General features: G+C 45.1%; 1 protein-coding gene across 7 annotated transcripts in view; it reads right to left on the reverse strand.

The window, feature by feature from the left end:
• Nucleotides 1-10,973, reverse strand: part of TUB (TUB bipartite transcription factor) — a 146,532-nt gene extending 135,559 nt beyond the window's left edge. The window contains exon 1 of one of the 7 annotated variants that reach the window (XM_086894361.1): nucleotides 9,744-9,838. In XM_086894361.1, coding sequence (XP_086750487.1) covers nucleotides 9,744-9,799 — 56 coding nt within the window. In that variant the 5' untranslated portion in view covers nucleotides 9,800-9,838. Of the gene's footprint in view, nucleotides 1-9,743 lie in introns of all 7 variants that reach the window. The other 6 variants (XM_086894360.1, XM_086894371.1, XM_086894365.1 and 3 more) reach the window with 6 other exon arrangements.
• Nucleotides 10,974-21,755: the final 10,782 nt, after the last annotated feature.

Raw genomic sequence — 21,755 nt, forward strand, 5'->3', positions numbered from 1 at the left:
GTACATCAGAAGAATACATGCATAAAAATACCAGCAGCTTCTCTTTGTGACAAAGTCTGGACCAAATAATCATCCAGGAAGGTAAAAGATAAGATGCAAATGAATATTCTTTGCAATGTTGTTCTTGGCATGATTCATAAGAGCCACAGGAAAGAGATTTAGGCACATACTTCATAGCATGATCTCCATGATCCCACAGCTCAACAGGGGCAAGGTGAAAGCAAAGAGAGATTTTTAACAGGAAGATAATTGTCAATGCCAAAACAATCAGTTTGAGTCAAAGATAAATGCACAGCTTCCTCTATCAAGAGAGTTTAGCATCACACAAACTGCACTCAGCCTCACCCTGCAGCCCCAATGCAGGTCTGTTCCCACAGCACAGCTTCCCCAGGCTGGCTGGGAATGCTCCATGGGATGGCCAGAGAAGCACTGCAGAACACTCACACTTGTTAATTAACAATGAAAGCTTGCAGCTATACAGGTGCATTTTTGTGTACTGGGATGGGAACAGATCCTTGTCTCCCACCCTTAGAGCAAGGTTTCTTTTGACTCTTAACTCAGCATCTTATTTCTTTATGTTAACAAATCTACAGCTCAGCCAAGACAACAGTGAAACCTCACTGCAAGGGATAAGCAAAACAAATGCTTCTGCTTTTGCAGTTATTTTACTTGAATTACATTTTAAAACAACCTATTAGCCCATGTAGATTTCCCAGTGAATGAATCAAATGCATATAATGTATCATAAAGACATTACAGTGAACAAAACAGAGTTTGATCACCACATTTGATTTTCAGTTTCCCTCCCAGGCACATTTGAGATGCCTGCAGTCCCAGCCTACCCAGAAGGATTCCCAGTGGACAAATCCTGGCTTCACTTTTCCAGGAGCACAAGAGTGGGGCTGCAGGCAGCAAGGCCTTTTGCCTTATTGGCAGCCAAGACCCAATGCCCAGGGGAGACAGTAAATATCAGGAAAATATCACCACCTTCCTTCCCAGTCTCAGAGGCAAAAAGCAGTGTATTTGCACTTAATGATGCCATATTTGAGATGATATATTTAATAAATCCTATAGTAGGACTGAAGCTCAGCTCCAGGAGCTCTGAAAATTGCAAACATAAATGGCTTTGGCTTAGCCTCAGCTCTCTTGCAAAGAGCAGCCCACCTGCACCCAGTGCTGATGGGAGGAGTACACCTTCACCTAAGGTATAATTCAGACATCAAAAAAAAGCAGTATAGTATTGTGTGGTTGCTTATTATTTTTCATAAGAGAGAGCAGACAACACCTGTGTAATACAACTACCAAATACAAGTGGAGAATGGAAACAAAATCTCTGGATTTCAACAAATCTGTAACATTAATTGTCAGCTCTGATAAGAAACTAGTTCTTATTTTTTAGTTCAAAGCTCCTTTCCTTGCTATCTATACACCTGCATTCCAAGCACAAGTAAATTGCCTTGGATCTCAGTACAATTACTGCTTCAGGAATCATTTCACATTTGCAAAAGGATGAATGAAAATAGCCCGGAGTCTGCTGTGAACATCTTTGGCTGTAGTATCCAACATCCCATACTCCTGGAGCTAATCCTCTTAGTGTGATTAGCAGAAGAACAGAAGGGTTGTAAGAAGGGACTTAAGTGGGCTTTGGCCTCAGCTGGGGTTCAAAGCCCAGGCTGGCTCCTCTGCTTCTTGCGTGAGTGGCCCACACTGAATTTCAAAATCCTTCCTAATTAAATACATGCAAGGGATTTCTAGGAAGGTGAGAAGAAAAATGAAGCGTACCAGAGAGAAACAAAAGTGTATCTGGCACATGCTGAAGGTGAAAGGAGGAGTGAAATTTGAGGTGGTGATGTGGGTAATGCAATTTCTGGGAAAATATAGCAAGGTATCTGTGTACATCCAAGAACACAGGTGGGGAGAAAACACAGCAGGCAACATCACAGCTTCCAAGAGAAGGGGACACTTATCCATCAGTGTCTGGATTTTAGGCCTGCTGGAGGACAGAATGCCAAGGAAGGAAAGCTACTGCCAACACCTTCAAGTCTTCTGTTCACACAATACAGTGGAGTCCTGCCCCAATCCCACTGATTTCCAGCTCCCTCTCAGCATTTACCGGCCACTCACTTGCTGCTAGCAAAACAAGGCTACAAACTATCCACTATTTAGAAGGCTGCTTCTTTCTTCCCCTCCAGAAATCTGCACTCTGCAAGTTAGCTCCTCTGAGATTTACTCAGACACACCTAAATAAACCCAACCAAATCCACTGACCACATATGTCATTCTTGGTCACAGCACTGCCTCACATGTACATAAAAATCAGCTCATCTGCTCTACAGTGTTTAATAATGAACAGCTCCCACTTTCCCTACTGACCACTCTCTTCATTTCCTGCTTTGGAATCATCTGCACCTTCCTACCAAAGAAATCTTTTCTGCTCTGAGTGCACAGTTTCATAATCCAGATGATAACTCCATTCTACCAGACCCTATTACAAAGCCCAAGTTTCATTATTCTTCCTAAAACTAGCCAAATGATACTAAAAAGCAGAGCACTTTGTTTCTTCCACTTAAAATGAATAGAAATATGATGGAGGGATAAACTAACTTTAAGCAGAAACTTCAGTTTCTGAAGTTCTGAAGTTTTTCAGAAACTGCCAATGCAGTTGTACTTCAATAGTACTGTGTTAAAAAGTGAGGAATAAACAAAAATACAGTTATATTCTTAGAAACCAGAGCATTCTGCAGAGAGGCAAAACAGCCTGTGTGGAGCCAGCCTCTCCTAGACTGAGTCTGACTGATAGCTCCTGCCCAGTCCCTCCAGACCTCTTCCTTACACAGCCTTCCTCAGAAAGCATTCTGGGAGCAGCTTTCACCAACCAAATTCCCTGGCTTTCGGTAGGATTTTAGGCTACAGCTCTGCAAGATAACCTGTGAGAGCATATTTAGAAAAGCCACAGTTAGGAATTGGCTTTGATACTCCAGGAGTCCCAGCAGATGTTTGAGCAGGATTTTTCAAGTAGGATTTTCAAGTTGGGAAAGTTTCACTTTGAAAAATATGTTTTAAAGGATTTCTAGCAAACTCTGCAAAGAGTGAATCTAGGTGAGCTTGCACACAATTCCTCAACAACAGATCAACAGTTTAATATCCATGACATCAGTGCCTGGAGGGGCCATGGGGAGCTGTTCCACCCTCCAAACAGCCCATTATGTTCACAGGCAGCAGAAATGCACAGCATGGAGGAGGAGGAGGAGGGTGCTGGGGGTGCATGAAACAGTGAAACTTAGAAACAAAGTGAACTGTTTCCAAAACAGAGGAGCACTGCCTCTGGAATTACATCTAGGTATGATCTTGTCTCCCTGAGCACCCACAAATTGGTGGAGGAATTTGAACTGGCACATTTATCCGACAGGTAAGTAATTGGATGTTTGACACAGTGTGGCAGTTTGTCCCAGTAACAGGACCATAACACGCCACAGCATCACGAGGATAAAAGGAATCAAACACACAACACAGAAAGCTCATAAAAATAAGGAAGTAATACTGGTTTTTTTCAAGCAAGGTGACTTACCTGTCTGATCATCTATGTAGTATACTTTTAGAGATAAATTACAACTTAAGAATTACTTTTGAAATTGATTTTGAGCTTATTTGTTGACAATTTGTTCTTCAAAAACCTGTACTCCTCTGGGAGCATCTTTGCTGTTGTACAAGCTCTTGGAATCTTCCCCTGTTCTTGACCTCAGCATTCAAGCATTTCAGATATATCCAAGCACTGGCTAACATCCCTCTTCTACAAATACAGGTGGCTGCTGGCTGAACTCAGCCTGGTTGTCTCAAGCAGACATCCCACTGTGTCAACAGCTGGGATGGCTCTTCTGTCCCGACGCATTTCAGAAGGGGAAAACCATCTCTGTTGGTGTTCAGCCATGAACATTATTCCCCAGATTTCCATCAGTAATAGGCATTTACATATTGGAGAGAGAAAAGGTTTTATTTTTATGATAATGCAGATCATGAACGACGTGGTTATTTTTTCTTTAAGGTATAATCTAATGCTGAGAGCTGCAGTGAGAGCACGAAGAGTATCTGATAGCTCAGAGCTGCAGTGTTCTATCTTCCCTGCATTGTGCATGGATCCAGGCACAGCAGAGAGTGACAATTCCATACTCCAGCCCTAGAGACGAAGCACTTAATGTGCCTTTTAGCCATGGTAACAAAAGGCATTCACACAGAGCTTGTGGTAAGACCACAGAACAAGGAAAGAGAGAAGTGCCAGTAAGAGACCCAGAGCAGCATTTCTTGTGGTACATCACATGCCACTTCTTGTGTTATATCACTCTTCACAGACAGTTTTGCTGGTTTCCTATTCCTCCTTCTGTCCCAAGGAAATGCTTCTTGTCCTTATGGTTCAAGAGACAACCTGAAGAAGTCAGGATTTAAGCACAAAGCTTTGCAGAGGCCTTGGAACTTTTACAGAGGTCTATAACTATACTGACAAAAGATTGTATATCTTGCATCAATTTTTATTGCAAGCTAAGTCTCAAGTGATTCTCTCCTTCTTACTGAAAATTCCTTTCTTATGTTCCCTGGATATATAACATTACTACGGATAAAGCAAAGACCAGCTGTAACACTGACTTTCCTTTAAAACCTTACCCTTCACTCTCACTACTGAGCTGCTGGCTGTGATTTTTACTGCTCCAAACACCAACCACAGAATCGTTTATGTTGGAAATGACCATGGAGACCAAATCCAATCATTAATCCAACACTGCCAAGTCCACCACTAAACCATGTCCCCAAGTGTCACATCAACATGGCTTTTAAATATCTCCAGGGATGGAGACTCAGCCAGCTCCCTGGGCAGCCAGTTCCAGTACTTGCAACTCTTTTGGTGAAGAAATTCTTACATTTGTTACGATTGTCATACTGTACCTGAGCCAAGTATGTTTAAATTATATTCTCAGGCTACTTTTGTTTAAGAAGCTTTAAAATTTCTTCTTCAAGGAAGCAGGAGCTGAAGTTTCCTCTCTCACATCTCTCTGCAAGGCTGTCACAAGTCCCTGGAGAATCTACACACTCGAAGGACATGCTGCCAACCAACGCAAAACATTTGCCCTGAGCATGGGAGGATGAACTAACCTCAGGTCATTCCTAGTGCCTTAGCTTTAAGAAAGAAATGTCACTCCCAAACTCCAGCTTCTCCTATGTCATTGAAATTAAGATGCTTAATTATGAGAGAAAAACTAAGAGCCTAATTCCAGCAAACTAAATGCTCAACACAGATAAACTTGTAAGGGTTTCTGTATCTGTTACAGGAATGTTTTATTCTGGCTTCTCTTGAGGGCTGGCTGATTCTACCTCTCCTCTTGTCCCATAGAACAACTTTCTCTTCTTGTCCTCCCAGGTCCTTTGTCCAGTGATTACAACTTTAAAGGTATTTCATCCAGGAGGAAACACCTGAAGGCACAAGAAGGCAGAGAAGAGAAGGGTGGTTTGGCTGCAAATAGAGAGGAGCTGCTCTTTGGTGTAGTTAAAGTGCACTCACTGCAGCAAACTTGCACATGCTTCAGGGTTTCACAGATGCTACTTCAAAGAAGAGAAGGAAAAAGAAAGTTTAATTTCCCTAAGACAACTTTTTTGGATGAAGTTTGGAGGACAGCCCCTATTTACTCATTGATGAAGGCATGTCCCAGAAAAATCAAAGCAGAGTCTAAAAAACTTCAAAAAAACAAAGCTCTAAGATCGAAACCCTCCAACACCATGACCCAGATGCACTGTCACAGCTTTTCAACACAGGCTAAAAAAAGGCAAAACCAGAAATAACAGCTTCAAAAGGAAGTAAAAAACAACACTGATATCCAGAATAGAACAAAGTTACAGATCAATAGAAAAAAGTTTCAAGCTGTCTCCAATAGTTGAAACATCCTGAGAGTAGGTTTCCCAAAATACACTTCTAAATGCTGGTGGATAAAACCTCTATCACACACATTACATAGTGTGGTAATTACTGAGGTTGGGATGGCTGTACTAAAGCCCTCCAGCAAAGAAACAGAAAGTAAGTCTGGAGACAAAACAAAGAGAGAAAAGGGGGGAAAAGCTATGTGTGTATTGGTGTCAGGAAGAGATGTGAGAAAGGAGGGACGACTTCATATCTGGTATTTTGCTGTGGCTTTTGGTTTGTTGGTTTTTTGTAAAATCTTTGGTCATGCATAGGTATGATGCAATGGTTACCCATTCCTTCTGCAAAACTTCCTGCTGCTCCTGAAGTAATCCTTCTGGACTAGCCATGAGAGCTAGGCACAGACCAGTGATTTGTGAAAAAACATTGCAAAATCATGGAGAAACACTGATTTCTTTTACAGTTTTTACAAATGTGGACTGCAGAGTTCCATTCTGCAGTACTTGCCCATATATTTGATTTCAAACAGGTCTTCTGTGCCCATGGATTGACTGAATTCTGCACGCTGTCCTAAATTGTACCTCAATTGAATTAAACTGGATGAATGGTATCAGAGCTCCCTCAAGCCTTCATGAGCACCATTTTGACCTCCAGTGGTCAAATCTGGGTGGTGTTGTTGAGGTTTAAGCATTTGACAATCTGGTTACCAGCTGCTGTGAGCGCTGGGAAGGACTCAAGTGTTCCAGCTCATGAAAATGGCTCCTCAGTCATTTTCACCTTCCTATCATATTAATGATTCTTTGAGCTTTCATTTCCACCTGGGAATGATGAGAAGCACTGGGTAAAACCTCCACTTGCCACCTCTATCAGAGCACCAACACAAGGAGGTTTCAGGCATCTCCAAGAGGAAGGGCCTGCACAGTTCCCAGAGAAAGCTGGGGGCAGGCAGCAAGAGTGCTGATGGGCACCAGCCCAGCTGCCAAAACCTGCACCAGCACTGAACACTGAAAGTTTGGGACAGAACAAGTTTCACTCTGCCCTGGAAGATGAGCATTTCTGCAGACCCAGGGACCATAGGCATGATGAGCAGGAAAAGAAAGTGAACAGAAACTGAATATAAACTGTCCAATAAACAGCTTCTCACCAAGGGCAGAAGGTGAAAGAGAAGCTTTTTTTTTTTCTCTAGAAGCCACCTGAATCCAGAGCTCCTGAGTATTTCTGGGATCATCAAATATCCCCAGTTTTTTCTTAAATTGCTGCCTGTCCTGTGACCAGGGAATTACAATAGTACTAAAATGGGAGGAGGGCAAAGATGTACACAAGATAAGGCCAGCTTTTTGGAGGCTGGTGTGGAAATGCCAAAGGTGATCATTAAGAGCCTTTTCTGATTGTACCTGCTTCTTTTTCACACACACACTGGTCTAGGCTGGGAGAGGGAGTGGGGGAAGCTTCCCCTTGGTTGGGAGAGCAGCTGAGGGGGACTATGCTCAACAGGGCTCCCTCACCTCAAGTTTCACAGTCAAGTGACTGGACTCACTCTTGGTTACACAAATTATCTGCAGGAACAACCTGTGGCTATCCTGGGCAGCAAGCCTAAGGGAATACCACAATCACAGGACCAAATGCTGAGACATGCAACAAATGTCAAATAAGCCCCATTAGAAAAATACCTGCAAGCTGTACATACATGTGCAGGCTGTTTAGAAGGGACACAGCAACTCCCCTCATTTCCAAGGGGAAAATCCATGAATACATCTTACAGAGTCCAAAGGCCAAACCCTCAGTTTAATTAGTTTAATTTCATAGATTATGCCTTGTTTCTTTTTTAATTATGGATGCAGTTGTGTTTATGGGAGGCAGCAAACCTGCTCCACTGACCTTGTCCCTCTATTCCTACAGTGCTGATTCATGGATGCCAACACAAGAGGAGTACCTGGGTGCTCTTTTTCCCAAGAGAAAGATGTTTACCTTCACACAGTGCTTGGCTGCTCACAGGGCTGCCCCACATCTCTCTGCCATGGAGCTGCCACCCCGAGAGCAGCTGGGACCTCTGTGGCCACTGGTGAGTGAGACTGAAGCTGGGACATGATCCAAAAGCATCCCAGCCACCAGGGTTTGGGATAAAAGAGAGTCAGTTCCTTCTCCTGCCAGGAACCTGGGCACAAGAGAAGTATGGAAGGGCAGGCTCAGCCTGAGAGAGCAACTCTGCACTGGTTTTCAGAAGAAGACTGGGAGTAAAAGCCATGATTCATTCCTCATCCTCCCAGAACTGAAATGTGTGTGTGTGTGTGTACTTATATAAATATATATGTATATTACACAGTTGGATTTATTAGGAAAAATTCCCAAATCTGAAAACTGGCCACCAAAAAACCAGCCTGGGCACTGAAATGTTGTATTTATCCCCCCAGATGATGTAGGAGAGCCAAGCAGGGTGGACATACAAGTGCAGAATGTTCCCAGGCGAAGGCTGATGAACACTCATCGGTGACTTCTCTGTCGGGGTCAGGAAGACTGAAAACCAGAGAAATAGACTGCAAGTAATAAATAAGGTTACATCACGATGTGATAACACCGGGAGAAAATCTCCAAGAGGAGTTTGTGTGAAATGTTTGGATTGTTTACTGTAGGGTAAGAATATTGAAGCTGCTGTAAACTTGGGCTGCATGGGACAGACTGAGCTCTTCAGGGTCTCATTGCTGCTCTTTGAGGATGTGGCATCAGATGGAAAGGATCCTCTGCATGGGACAATGCATGAATAAAATCACAGCTTGTTGTATAACTCAGCTTTACATACACATAAACACATACAGATCTTTTTAAAAGAAGTTATTGTTCCATTGGCACCACTGTATCTGTATTTTTACTGCTGAGGCAGTGGGAATGCACCAAAAATGAGTGAAACTCTCTGGATGCACATATAAAACATACATACCCACGCATCCAGGGAGTGTGGGCAATGCTGAATACCTGGTTAAGCACTGAAAACCACTTCCAAGGCTATTTCTCCAGAATATCATGGTGGCTTGTGGTAGTGATTCAGCGAGATGCTAATACTGCTTATGCTTACCATTTCAGGTGTGACATTTACACAGACAAAACAAAACAAACAAACAAACAAAAAAGTATGAAGTGTTTTTTTTTTTTTTTATCCAGGCTTGAAGAACCTGTCAATCACAGCCATGAATCAAATAAAATCAAAACTAATGCTACAATAAATTTCTGTTTCTGGGAAGAGGAAAAGCACACATGCTGGTATGAAACACAGTGGGAATATTTCAAGTGTCTCAATGAGACACCGAATTCAGCCGTCTCAGCTCTGTGGTACCCAAGCTGCACACAGTGCTTACTTGGAAACATCACTCTAGCCACATCCTGGCTCCCTGCCACCTCCATTTCCCAAGCTTTAGTTTATATTTGTTGAAAGCTTTGAGCAGCAGCTCCTACAGACCACCTTCCAGAAGTCTGGGTGAGTGCTGAGGTGATCAGTGCATCCCAGAGCCCTGCTCAGAGGAGAGAGCCTGGGAAGCATTTGCATTCAGGGCTGGGAGCAGGTCCTGTCTGGCCACCCCGGGGTGAAACTCCCACCCTGGTTTACAGACAAACGCCTGCTAAACATCATCAAACGCTGCTGCTGGAGTTACTGGGAACACAGGGCGTCCCAAGACTGGAAAAGCAGCATCAGTAAAGGGTTTTGCTTCCCTAAAGAGGGCTTCCCCATCTCAGTTTATATAAACAGCGTGTTGGTTTTACAACACCAGGAAGGAAAAAAAGCAACGGAAAAAAATAAAAAGAAAAAACAAGAAAAAAAAACAACAAACCAGAACAAGACAGACGATACCTGTTGTAACTCCATCTACTGTAAGACATGTTCCTGTTGCTGCTGACACCATCCATCTCCGGCTCGGCTACAGCACTCCCGGCATGGCTCGGCTGCTGCGGGCAGGGCTGGCCGGTCACACACCTGCCCGCCCTGGGGATGGGCACAGCCGCCTCCGGCCTTGCGCGGCACCGCCGAAATTCAGCGCCCGGCAGCGGCTTCGCATCGAGCTCTGGATGCTCGGAGCGAACCACTGCCAGTGCCGGGGAGGGAGGAGGAGGAGGGAGGGAGGGATGAAGAGAGGGGGAGGCTGCCGGGGTCCCCGCCGAGGGGGCTGGCTGCTCTGAGCCAGCCTGCGGACGCGCAGGTAACAAGCGGGAGCGCGGCTGCTAAGCCGCTTAAGGGATATTCGGCGGGGCTGCGCTGAGGAGCGCCGCGGCTTGTGCGCCTCCTGCTCCGCCACACGCGCCTTATTTATTTATTTATCCCGGTTGCCACAGAGACGGGTCCATGGCGCTGACATCAGCCGCCTCCCACCCAGCGCCGCTGCCCGGGTCTCGGCAGCCCGATCTCCCCGGCGCACACGGAGCCCATGGCGGCCCCCTCAGGGCCGCGGCCTGGCCGCTCACCTCCCGCTCCGCTCGCTGCAGCCCCCGCAGCTGGCTGGGCAGGGGCACTCCCAGTGCAGAGAGAACTGGGAGCTTTGCGCTCCCAATTTCAGTCGCACAGCACGGTCACAGTTCACCCGGGGCAGGGATGGGAGAGCCCCTTCCAGAGCCGGGTGCCGGACCGAAGGCCAAGCCACCCTCACGGCTCCTGCACGCACGTCCCCGGTGGGGCCGGCAGTGCCCAGGGCCTGTGCCGAGCACCTGCGGGGCTCTGCTTTTCACTCCTGAAAGCTGCAGAAGCCTGTGGTGCTCCCGGGTACCCAGCAGCTGCCCGGTGGTTGGGAATCGGGTCTTGCTTCGCTGTGTCACACGATTGCAAGCCTTGGCTGAGGAGCGTGGCTGTGCAGTGTCAGGCACAGAGACAGCAGGACCTGACCCCAGCTCCTGCAACACCACAGCACATGGGGCTGCCCAGAGCACCTGGCCATGCCTAGGCCGAGGGAGATGCTACCAGCAGCTGTGCCAGGTCAGCACAGTCAGCCCCCAGGGCAATGCAGGATATCTACAGAGTCACAGAAACGTGGGGGACTGCTCTCAAACCTTCCCCAGACAATCCCAACTCTTTGGCCTGCGCTAGTTATCTTCTGACTCCTTCTTTCACTGCTTGGTCAGCCAGGTGCCCAGCCCTGCTCTTATGTGTAAGATCTCAGATGAGAAATGTATAAAAATCCCAAGGATACATAAATGAGGACTGGAAGGGACTTGGGCCAATCAGGCATAGTCACTCATCTCACAGACCACTGTATCTGATGAGGGTTTCAGGCTGAAGTTCCCAGAGGCTGCTAGTAAAGAGCTCCTAGAGCTCCAGAAAGCAGCTGAAAGTCCTGGAGTTCTACCCTGCTGACAGAGACTTCCCATTCCTAATCTCAAAGGTATTTGTGGACATCAGTTAGCCAGTTGTTCTTGCACCATTCAGTTCCTTTAGTTCAAGTAAATGAATGCCTGACATCACTCTTTAAATTTCCAGTCTTTATTTTCGAAGGGTGAATAGATGAAACCCTCAATCCCTTTACATCAGGACAGGCAGAACAACCCCAAGAGCTTTTTCCATGTACCAGTTTTAACCCAAAGCAAACCCTTCCTGATTACGGGTGGTATTTGGCCATTCTTCTTTCAAACAGGGAACACATCAAACAGGGTGCCTTGGAATGGCAATTAAAATGCCCAGACCTGAGCCCTGCTCCTTGTAATTGCATCTAACCTATTGTTGATGTGACATATAGAGAGTGCATTCCCATTTATCTCATTTATAATCCACGTCAAGTGACCTGGATGAACTGGACCATCTGGAAAGCAGTTACTCACAGCCCATTTCCTGCACCTACCTGCTCTGTTCAAACTGAGACATTTGGAAATGGACAAACTGAAACCATTTACTTGTCTGTGGGATTACTCAGACCAACGTTTTCCACATGGGAGCAGCTGAAAATTGTCCTGATGAGCCCCTGCAGCCCAGAGAAGCCTCTGTCAGATACAAATCCTTCAAGACACATCAATAAAAGCAGGGAGCATAGGTTGGCTGCTCTCCTCATCACATGCCTCATGTAAATGTAGCTCACTGGCACTTCAGGCTCCTTCTCACTCATCCTGGAGCAAAGCACTGAGGAGAATGTCAACCACAGTGGTTCATTCTCACAGTGCAAACACAGCCATACACCCAGAGCTGTCTTGGCCCAGCATGCTGAAGCAGGTGGGATGCAAAGATTTGGGATTGACCCTGCTGAACCTCAGCCTCTCTCCATGGGTAACACATCAAAACCAAGCCCCCATCCTCACCCCCCGCCAAATTTTGGCAGAGTAGTGCTTGGAGAACTTGCCTGTGCCTGCTTTAGGGGACCCATTCACACATATCCTTGCAGAGAGGTGCTCCAGAGTAGAACAAAGTGTGGTGCCCACTGCTCTGCTGCAGGTAAACAACAGCTTGAGAGTCCTCAGAAAAATACTCTTGGCAGCAGACTTAGCCTCCTGGGACACAGGCATCTCCCTACATGTGGGTGACAGCTCCCTGAATGCAAAGTCTCCCGACCCTTCTGCTCAGGAGTGTGTTAATTCTTGTTTCACCAATTCAAAACAAATGCTAATGACTGACAGTGAAGCCTTTGCTTGTGATCAATTGTGAGCACCCCCAAGCCCTGCTGCTGGGCAGTGACTTTCCTCTGCAAGTGTCCCAGCTCTGTTCCTGCCCCCTGACCCCAAGGCCTGCATTGCTGACAATATTACTTCAAAGCTGAAATTTTCGAAAAGCTTTTGATGGCAAAGCTGGGGCACTCATGCATCCGTGCAAGGGGCAGCGACACAAACAAGATCCATGCTGGAATTCAGTCAGAGAGAAATGGTTTTCTTGCCATTCGTTCTGCTCTCAGCGCTTCAGGGCATGTGTCACCGTGTGTTTGAGCACGGCTGCATCCACACACATCCAGAATGAGTCACATCTGCTCCCAGCTCCCAGAGATTCCTTCTGACCACTGCAGATGCAGGGATATCTCAAGGCAAGCATGTTTAATCCGGGAGAAGCAAGGGGCTGGGCTTCTGGGTTACAGCATATGAATGCAGGAGCAGTAATAACATTTCAGTTCTTAAAAGCATGGAGAAGCTGCCCCACAGACTCCCCATCCCAGTGCCAGCTGGAGGAAAGACTGCAACTGAGCACTGAAAAGACACAAAATCTTCCTTCAGAATACAGTAAATGACTTTATTACCCAAATAAATGTGATCTGGAATATTGGCTTGATCTGTTGAAATGCCACAGAAATTAAACTGGCAGCAGGGCTGGAGCAAACAGGCTGCTGCTGCATTTCCCTGCAGACAAATGGCAAAGTACCTGCTGAGTCATTGGATGGAGCCTAACAGGTTTAACAGTGGAAAGTCAACAACACAACCTAAACTCCAGATTAGATATTCTAGAAACACTCTGAGTTTTAAATGTGCGTTTTGGCCATGCCCGCTCTGTGATTATGTATATATATTGTCAACAGGACCGACGCTGCCCCCACCACCCCAAACAGCTGTTCAATGGGATTAGGAGTCCTTCAGCAGTGCTAATTAGTGTTTACGCAAGCAGGGATTTCTCCGAGCCCTCGGGGCTGCTGCCTGGAGGTGAGGATGCTCCCGGGTCTGCAGGCACTGCCCTGGGGTTAGGGTTATCGCATTAATGTTCCTGCCCTGCTGCTTCCACAAAAAAAGTTGTTCCCTTTGTTTTCCCGAGGGGCTGCCCGGGTTTAAACCGGGTTCTGCAGGTGAGAAGGGATGGAGGGGAGATCAAGGACAAGGGAGATCTGGTCTCCTAAGCACCACTGTAAGGGGATTTTTCAGAACGCCACTGTCCCATGATGGGAGGCACATGCTGTCTCCAGCTGGGGACAGTGCCAGGGTGACATTTGGGAGACACCAGCAGGAGACTGTCACAGCCCAGCCTGCGTGGCAGCTCCAGAGGGAGTCAGGCTGGCTCCAACAAAACACGCAGGCACTCATTCAATAACCAGACAGGTTCTAAGACATCTCCAGGAAAACCAGTGACAGACCCTTTCACACCTGGATAACACATTCCCCTGCAGGACAAAGATCTGGGCCTCACTTAGGAGGAGATCTGGACACAGAGCCTGCATCATCACAGGAGCTCTGCTGCCTTACAAGAAGCATGAGATGCCTGTGAAAGAAACACTACATAATTTTAAAATTAAAAAAAAACAACAGCACAAAAGGTTTGTGGAGCAGCTTGTTAAAATGAGGAGAAACATGCAGCAATGGGACAAGCAGTGGCCACTCCAGGACACCCAGCATCCATGCTGGGGACTCCCTAAAGGCAGTGCCTTAGATGACATAATGCTTTATGCAGGGAACTCAGGAAGGAGGAATGCACCTGTCTGCTTTTCCACCTTCCCTCACATGGCTCTGCCAAGGTAAAGCTTGTGAAAGTTTGGCTTAAAGATTTTGCCTAAAAAGAGGGTATTTACATCCTTAAGAGTATCTGGCATAATTCTGTATTTCATCTTCCTTTCAAAGGATAATGCAGCTTCTAAAAATTCGCTCCAAGAGCCGTTATGATTTTATGCTGCTCCTGATACAATAAACAACTTCATTCGTCAGGCTCCAGGCATTTTGCAAAGAAGCCAGCATGACAATTTACATCTTGCAGAAAGGAACCTGAAGCTGCTTTCCTAGCAGCAACCAAGAAATGCTGGGAGACACCCACACTGGCCCTGCAGCCTCCACACTGCAATGCCCCTATTCTTACACAGCCACAGGATAACCCAACCCTCTGGTAATCTTCTGCCTGGAAGTGTTTAGAAACCTGACTGTGCCATCCATGGTGGTTTTAAAGTCCCAGCCTTCACAAGTGTAAGAAACTGGCACTGTATTCATGAGAGCTTAACTTCTTCTTTTTAAGAGGTAGAAAATACTATATTTACTATATATATATTTATATATGTGATGTGTATGCTATACTTGGTCTATAGAAAATACTATAATTACTAAAGCAGAGAAGTCCACAGCAGCGTGGGTGTTGATCTGTATTTCTCAGCAGCCTCATGGACCATATTGCTGAAAGGACAGCGTGGTGGTTTCATCCATCTGTACAGTGCGAACTGCTAAGGCAATCTCTTAGTAATTCATTAGCTCTTTTCATCCTCTATTCTCTCTGAAATATATCCTGATTTCCCACATGTACAGAAATGGTGGGACATAAGACTGTGCCAGTGGATGAGTATAGTGGCCTTCTGTGAGGTACTGCTTTGTTAAACAATAAAAATCAAATCAATAAAAAGCTGAAATATAAAAATTGCTCTGACAATTTGGAATTTCCCTTGTGTTAAAGAAGGAACAAAGCAGCTCTGGACAATGATGCTCCAATCCACCACGTTCCCCTCCTCTGGGACACCAGCAGCCTCCTAGTGTTTCCCTCAGGCTGCAGCAGCTTGTGTCAGCCTGGCTTCCCTCAGGAGCCAGCTGGCAAGTGCCACTCTTCGGGAAATTCCAGTCCCCATCTGCTGGGGAATTTTATATTGCATTCATTCCTCTGGACTGGCATCCTCCTACCTGTGAAAGAAGTTCTGAGCTTTACCAACTGAAATTCAGGTTCAACAAAACCACAAGAGTTAGGGGTTTTTCCCAATTTATGCTGCAGGAGCAATGGCATCGGCCCCAGTACAGAACCAGGTGTTAGTAAAGGTGCTTTAAATCCTTGCCCTGCACTACATGTGTTGTTCCCATGCCTGTTCCTCCATGGTTCCTGCTGGCTTCAGCACTCAGAAGGAAACTGTTGATGCCTCCTTTGGTTGTGTCCTCAAACACCACACTGGCTTTCCCAGATTCCTGCAGCTACCACAGACAGTGGGTAAGTAGCCAGCCAGGCAGCCCTGTCCTGAACATGGACTCACACTGACTGGCTTCTAATACAGAGATTTGAAACCATAAAATGGCTTGGGTTGGAAGGGAAATCAAAAAGCATCTCACTCCAACCCCCTGCCACAGGCAGTGACATCTCCCACTATCCCAGGTTGCTCAAGGCCAGCCTGGCTTTGAACACTTCTAAGAGGCATCCACAACTTCCCTGGGCAACCTGTCTCAGTGCCTAAATACCCTCATAGTATTACTAAGAATTTCCTTTGCTAGAAGAAATTCAGAACCAGGACCATTAAAAAAGGATCCTCAGGCTTTATAAATCAGAATCTAAGGGGGGAAGAAAGTAGGGGGGATGACACAACAGCAAAACAAATAAAATATTCAGTCTTTTAAAAATTAATTTTTAAAGCTTACAAAATACATTATTGTTGTTTAAATGTCAGGAGAAGTTTGGATTACTTTACACGAACATGAAAATATCAAAAAGTGAATTTGAAATCCAGAGACATGCCCACATGCAACAGGCTGTCCTCTCTACTGGTAAGCGGGAACTTTGACACCTCAGTGTAGTGACACGAGCCAAAAATGAGGTGGTGACCACATTTCAAAGGGCAAAAAACCCCTCTCATTTTCAGTAGAGCAGGTAAAAAAGCACCAACAAGTCTCCCTGTAGCCACCAGCCCTTCACGTCTCAGGTTTGTGATAAACAGTGACAGATTTCACCCTGGAACACAGCAGTTACACTTTCCAGATTTTTAATGTTGTTCTGAAATGAATAATGCAATTACCAGATATGGAAAAAAGTTACTTGATCCTCCTCAGGCTGAGCAGAGTTTTGAATTACAAAATCCTTCACTAGACCATAAAACCACAGTAGAGTTCTGCTCTTGTGCAGGGCATGATTTCAGAAGATCCATGTATGGATATTAAAGTAACAGAATCTTCTGGCAGGTGACCAGTTGGAAACCAAACTGCAAAAGCCTCATAATGTATTTATTCCTCATTCAAAGGCAGCAGCCCATAATTAAAGACCTTGCCCTTCTGCACACAAGATACCTGATTCGTGGTTCACTTAAAACATCTGAGCTGCAAGACTTCACCATTTGTCTCCCTGGCATCCCACTCAACAAGCTACTTCTTGCCCAGAAACAAGCAACTTCTCCACAATGGGAAGCAGCATTTAACACATTCAAAAATATAACAGAGGTACCTGGTTAGCCCTCTAAAACACATCAGCTGTACAAGTCACTGCTCCTGATTCTTCTTTCTGGATCTCTGATGAACTGGAGCCAGCAATGCAAGCCTGGCATGCTCTGGGCAGCCACCATGGTTCAGTGCAACCTTCCTGACATGCACAAGTGCAAACCTGACCCCCAGGTAATGCCACAGAGCTCTGCTGGAGTTTTAAGCTGCTTTGAAGAAAACTTCTGATTTTAAAAAGGTGTTTGCATTTGTAAAATTCCATGGGCTTCTTTTGACCTGTTCCTCCTGCAGCCCCAAGCCCACATTCACCAGCTGGTTCTCCCCAACAAGGTGTCACTTGCAAACATGTTAAGAGTGTACCGAGTTGTCTCCTTCAGGTCACTGGCAAAATGTCCAAGATGCCAGGTGAGATCCCTGCAGCATTTCTCTTGTCACCAGACTCTGCCTGAAGGTCAGCCTGTTCTACACTGAGGAGCACCACTCCCTCTGAGCCCAATCCATCAGTCAGTGTTTCACCCAGCCCACAATACCCTGAACCTTAATATCAAAACAAGGTGAGAAACAGTGTTGAAAGGCTTGCTGAGCTGAGGTAAAAACATACCTCTCTCCTCATCCACAAATTCAGTCACTTTATCACAGAGGGCAATCCTGGTGGTCAGGTGTGACTGACTCCAGTAAATTCTTATATTTATACAGACCATTCCCAACCACTTCTCTATTATAAGCCCAGAAACATGTTCCTGGAGGACTCATTGCATGACTTTCCCTGCACAGAAGCAAGGATGACTCCCTGCAGTCATTGTTTCCCTTCAAGGCCTTGCTTGGAGAGGGGGGAAACACTTGCCTTCCTCCAGCTACCAGGAATTTCCCTGCTCTGCTTTAAAGATGGTCATGAAAGATGTCCCAGCAGCCTTGTGAGGGCAGCAGCAGGTTCTCTCTCCATCTTGGATGGGCTCCATCATGAACTATGAACTTGGATGGGCCGAGCCCTCCAAAGTAACCCTGCCACTGCCCCTGCCTCTTCTCATTCTACCTCCTCACATGGACCTTGGAAATCAGGTTGGTCAAGAGTCTAAGGAGGCTCTGGGTACTGTGTCTACCGTCACTAAATCACCCCATTTTCCTTGTCCAGCACCTGACTCCTGAAAGACAAACAATCAGAGGAGAATGGTCTGGAACAGTCTGAGGAATATGTCACATTCAGTCCTAGCAATATGAAGTCAAATAGGAGTTCTAATGGATTGTTTTGGTGCTACAAATGGGAAACAGGTATGTATTTTTTATTTCCACTCCAGAGCCTTTCAAGGACATTCATCACAAGAAATGGAAGTCATCACAAAGCAGCTCCTGGCAGCAATGGAAGAGCCCAAACCTTAGAACCTGGCAGTGACAGATGCCTTCCCAGTTGTCCTACAAACCCACCAAAATTTGGTATCGGTAATCACCATGGATGTATTATTTAGGCTGAACACAAAGTGTTTGTACATAACTTTCTGATTGCAAATTGTATGCTGTTTATCATTATTATTGTTACTAATGATATACAAATATCACTCATTTTTGCTCTGTTTCTGATATTCCTGACACAGCTGGCAACTATGAAAGCTAGCAAACTCTGAAGAAAATTAAGAATTTGTACAATATTTTAATTAACACACATCTAATGTCTTAGACTTCCAAGCATCCTTCCTGCTTTTCATAACAATTTCTCCAGCACCACTATTTATAACCCACTGTTTTTTTCCCCAGCTACTGATCATCCAGATTTTGCAGAACCCATGGAAAATAATTCTTCTGAAATAGGCCTAACACAGGGCCCCATTTAATTACAGATCAACAGCTTTGTTATGGTTCTCGCTGTTCATTCCTACCCTGCCTGTAAAAGCAGGCACCTTATGTCTGTGGAGGGATCCTGGAGAAAGCAGCACGCCTCTGCTGCACCTCGGGCTGCCCCTGGTGCCATCTCGTGGTGGTCTGTAGGAGATCCCGGGGCATTCAGAGACATGCTCTACTGCTCTTCAGTTCAGTTCATTCATGTGAAAACCGGGTTTAGCAGACCCTAATCCATGCCTTAGACTAAGAGATAGGGAATGATGAGGTTTAATCACTGTCTCTACTTGCACTTTTGGTGTTTGCACTTTGCTTGCTAATTTCTCCCTCTACAATGCTTTCATGTCAGAAGCATTTTTTTTTTTTTTAATGCAGTAATTTAAGAAGTGCTAATGACACTACAATGTAAGAGTCTCTCAAACCCCTAATAACTGAAGTCTTAAAAGTCTAGAATAGCAAGCAAGAAACAGAAAAGTCTGGAACAAAAAGCAAGCCCAGCACATATTGACAGTGTTGCTCCCAAGTATTAAGTTTTCCTTGTGGTTTAATCCCTTGCCTTTTCCACACCTGTGGTTTCTCATTTAAAGCTCTTTACCACCCATCCTCATTTCTGCACCTCACCTGTTGCGTGAAAGTGTTCCCATGGTCAGAGCTCTACAAGAACATTTAAGTATCAAGAATTTCCCCAAGTTTTCTGGCCTTCCAACATGTGTACACAACATTGAGCTTAAGATCTCTACTTACCTTCACCATGCAAAGCCCAGAATTCGCTTCAAGCCTACAATTTTAACTTTACTTTACAACAGACCCAGGTAAGAAGGCAGAAAAGGCCACACTTACAAAGAGATGGAGAAGTGCATTTACCATCCAGGATGCTCTGAGCAAGAGCCCATCTTGACAATTTTGGCAGACTGCTGCCCTGCTGTGGGTCAGTGCAGTGACAAAGGAAACATTCCCATGCCCCCCTATTTCCAGCTTGTTTGTTTTCCTGAATTCTGTTTGTTTCTTTCATAATGGTTTTGGTACGTGAGGGTAACCAACTCCAAAATCTATGCCTAAATCAAGTGCAAATGCATTCTGTTCAGCCTGACCCTTTCCCAGCAACCAACTTCTAAAGAATAAGTGCAGATAATTTTTGGCAGTGCTGGGCTCGTGGTGACTGACTTCAAAAGTCTCCTGTTTGCAGTAAGCTCATCAGAGTCTTGTAACAAGATGTGGCAAGGCCAGTCAGCAACCGCACTACACCACGGGTGAAATCCTGTCACATGAATGAGGTCAGGAGAACCTCAGCCAATATTTTTGTTTGAATCCAGACTTGAACTTTATCAATGATGACTAACCACAAGGCCATGCATTAAAGCCAGACTTTTCCTTGGCATTAGTGGGAGTTAACACCTTCCAAATGTATTTTGCTTTATTAACCCTTTCACAACAGCTCATGCTCCCGTGCATAAAAAGGCTTCTGCCTATGAGCACGTCAACCTCGCTCCTCATGCAGTGGAGTAGCAGCTTCAGTGGTGTCAGATGCCACAAAGAGGTGTTATTTTGTACTTTGAAACACAGATCCAGACCCTACCCTGTGCTCTAGGAAGAACAGGAGATCATTTCTGAGTACATTCTAAGCACTCTAGATTCCTGCACTGCAAGTTTAATATATTTATGGATCTGACCTTGACTGAAGTAACTACAAACATAAGTGACAAATCTTAAAGCATTTCTTCTGCCAGGTAAAGTTTTAAGAATTTCTCTTGGACTGTCAGCTAACTCTATCCTACAGCAAGGTGGCAATGTTGTAAATTCACAACCAATCCAAGGCATATGGATCAGGGCTACCACTTTTTACAAGACTGACAAGGTCCCTATTACATTTTTTCAAGCACCACACCAGGGCCAGAAGCATAATTTTTCACCATTACTTTCAGCTACAACAATTAGAAAAGCAAATCATTGAAATACCTTCAGCTGTTCTGAACTCACAACCACCTAGATCACATTACCATTACAGGCCAAAAACCCCTATTACTTCTCTAAATATTTATGTCATGTCTGAAGAGTAGGATCCAAATGCCTACATTTAACATCTCTTTAAAGTGCCACAGTCTTGAAAAGAGATAACATCACGCAGAGATTTCTCTGCACATTCTCTCCAACAGAAGCCTTAAAAAGCACATGCACATGTCTTAGTTAATAACGTTGCACAGCAGTTGCTGGTGGTCCCAGGGTTGTTTATTTTGTTTGTAAGGTTCACTATGTTTACAATGTGGCTTAGCAGGTGTTGGTTCCTTAGCATCAACCTCCTCAAAGTTATCCATCTCTCCACGAGAAGCCCTAGCACCTTCTCTATCAGTTATGGGGAGCTGCATGTTAAAAAAACTTACCTATGTAACACTCCACTATTTCAAGCCATTCCATCATGAGTGAAAGGTTAAAAAAAAAAAGGAAAAAAAATGATGAAAGCTAAATTATGTTCACCTCAAGTTCAGTCTCAGCACACATGCTGTAATCTGTTGTTTTAACTCATTCTAACGCCACATATTCAGTGATTTAACTCCAGAGAGTTTTACATAGTTAAGAAAACACGTGGTGTTTGCTACAGGCTGTAACTTCTTACATTTGACTTGAAAAATGCAATGCATCTCCCAAATGTATTTCCACTGTAACTCCTTGTTTGACTCTTCCACACACTCCTCCTAAGCAGCCTTTCATCAACCAATAAATCCACCAGGGAGGGGAAGCTACTCGCTCTCTCAAAACTGCATTACACAAGCTAATCTAAATTACATTTTAAAAAAACTTAAAATCCTCTGCAATGCCTGGCAGTAATTTCAATTTAAGGTTTGATGCCTTGCTGCTGTAAAGGTACCTGGAACTTGTTTCAGCCCTGTTTTCTCAGGAGACACTTCCAGATTTATGGCAGAGCACCTGATGGTGAGCACAGCCTGAAAACACCAGGAGTGCTCACTGGACCACTGACTACACACTTCAAGCC

The sequence above is a fragment of the Cyanistes caeruleus genome, chromosome 6 (genome assembly GCF_971803275.1).
Source record: "Cyanistes caeruleus chromosome 6, bCyaCae1.hap1.1, whole genome shotgun sequence".
Lineage (NCBI taxonomy): Eukaryota > Metazoa > Chordata > Aves > Passeriformes > Paridae > Cyanistes > Cyanistes caeruleus.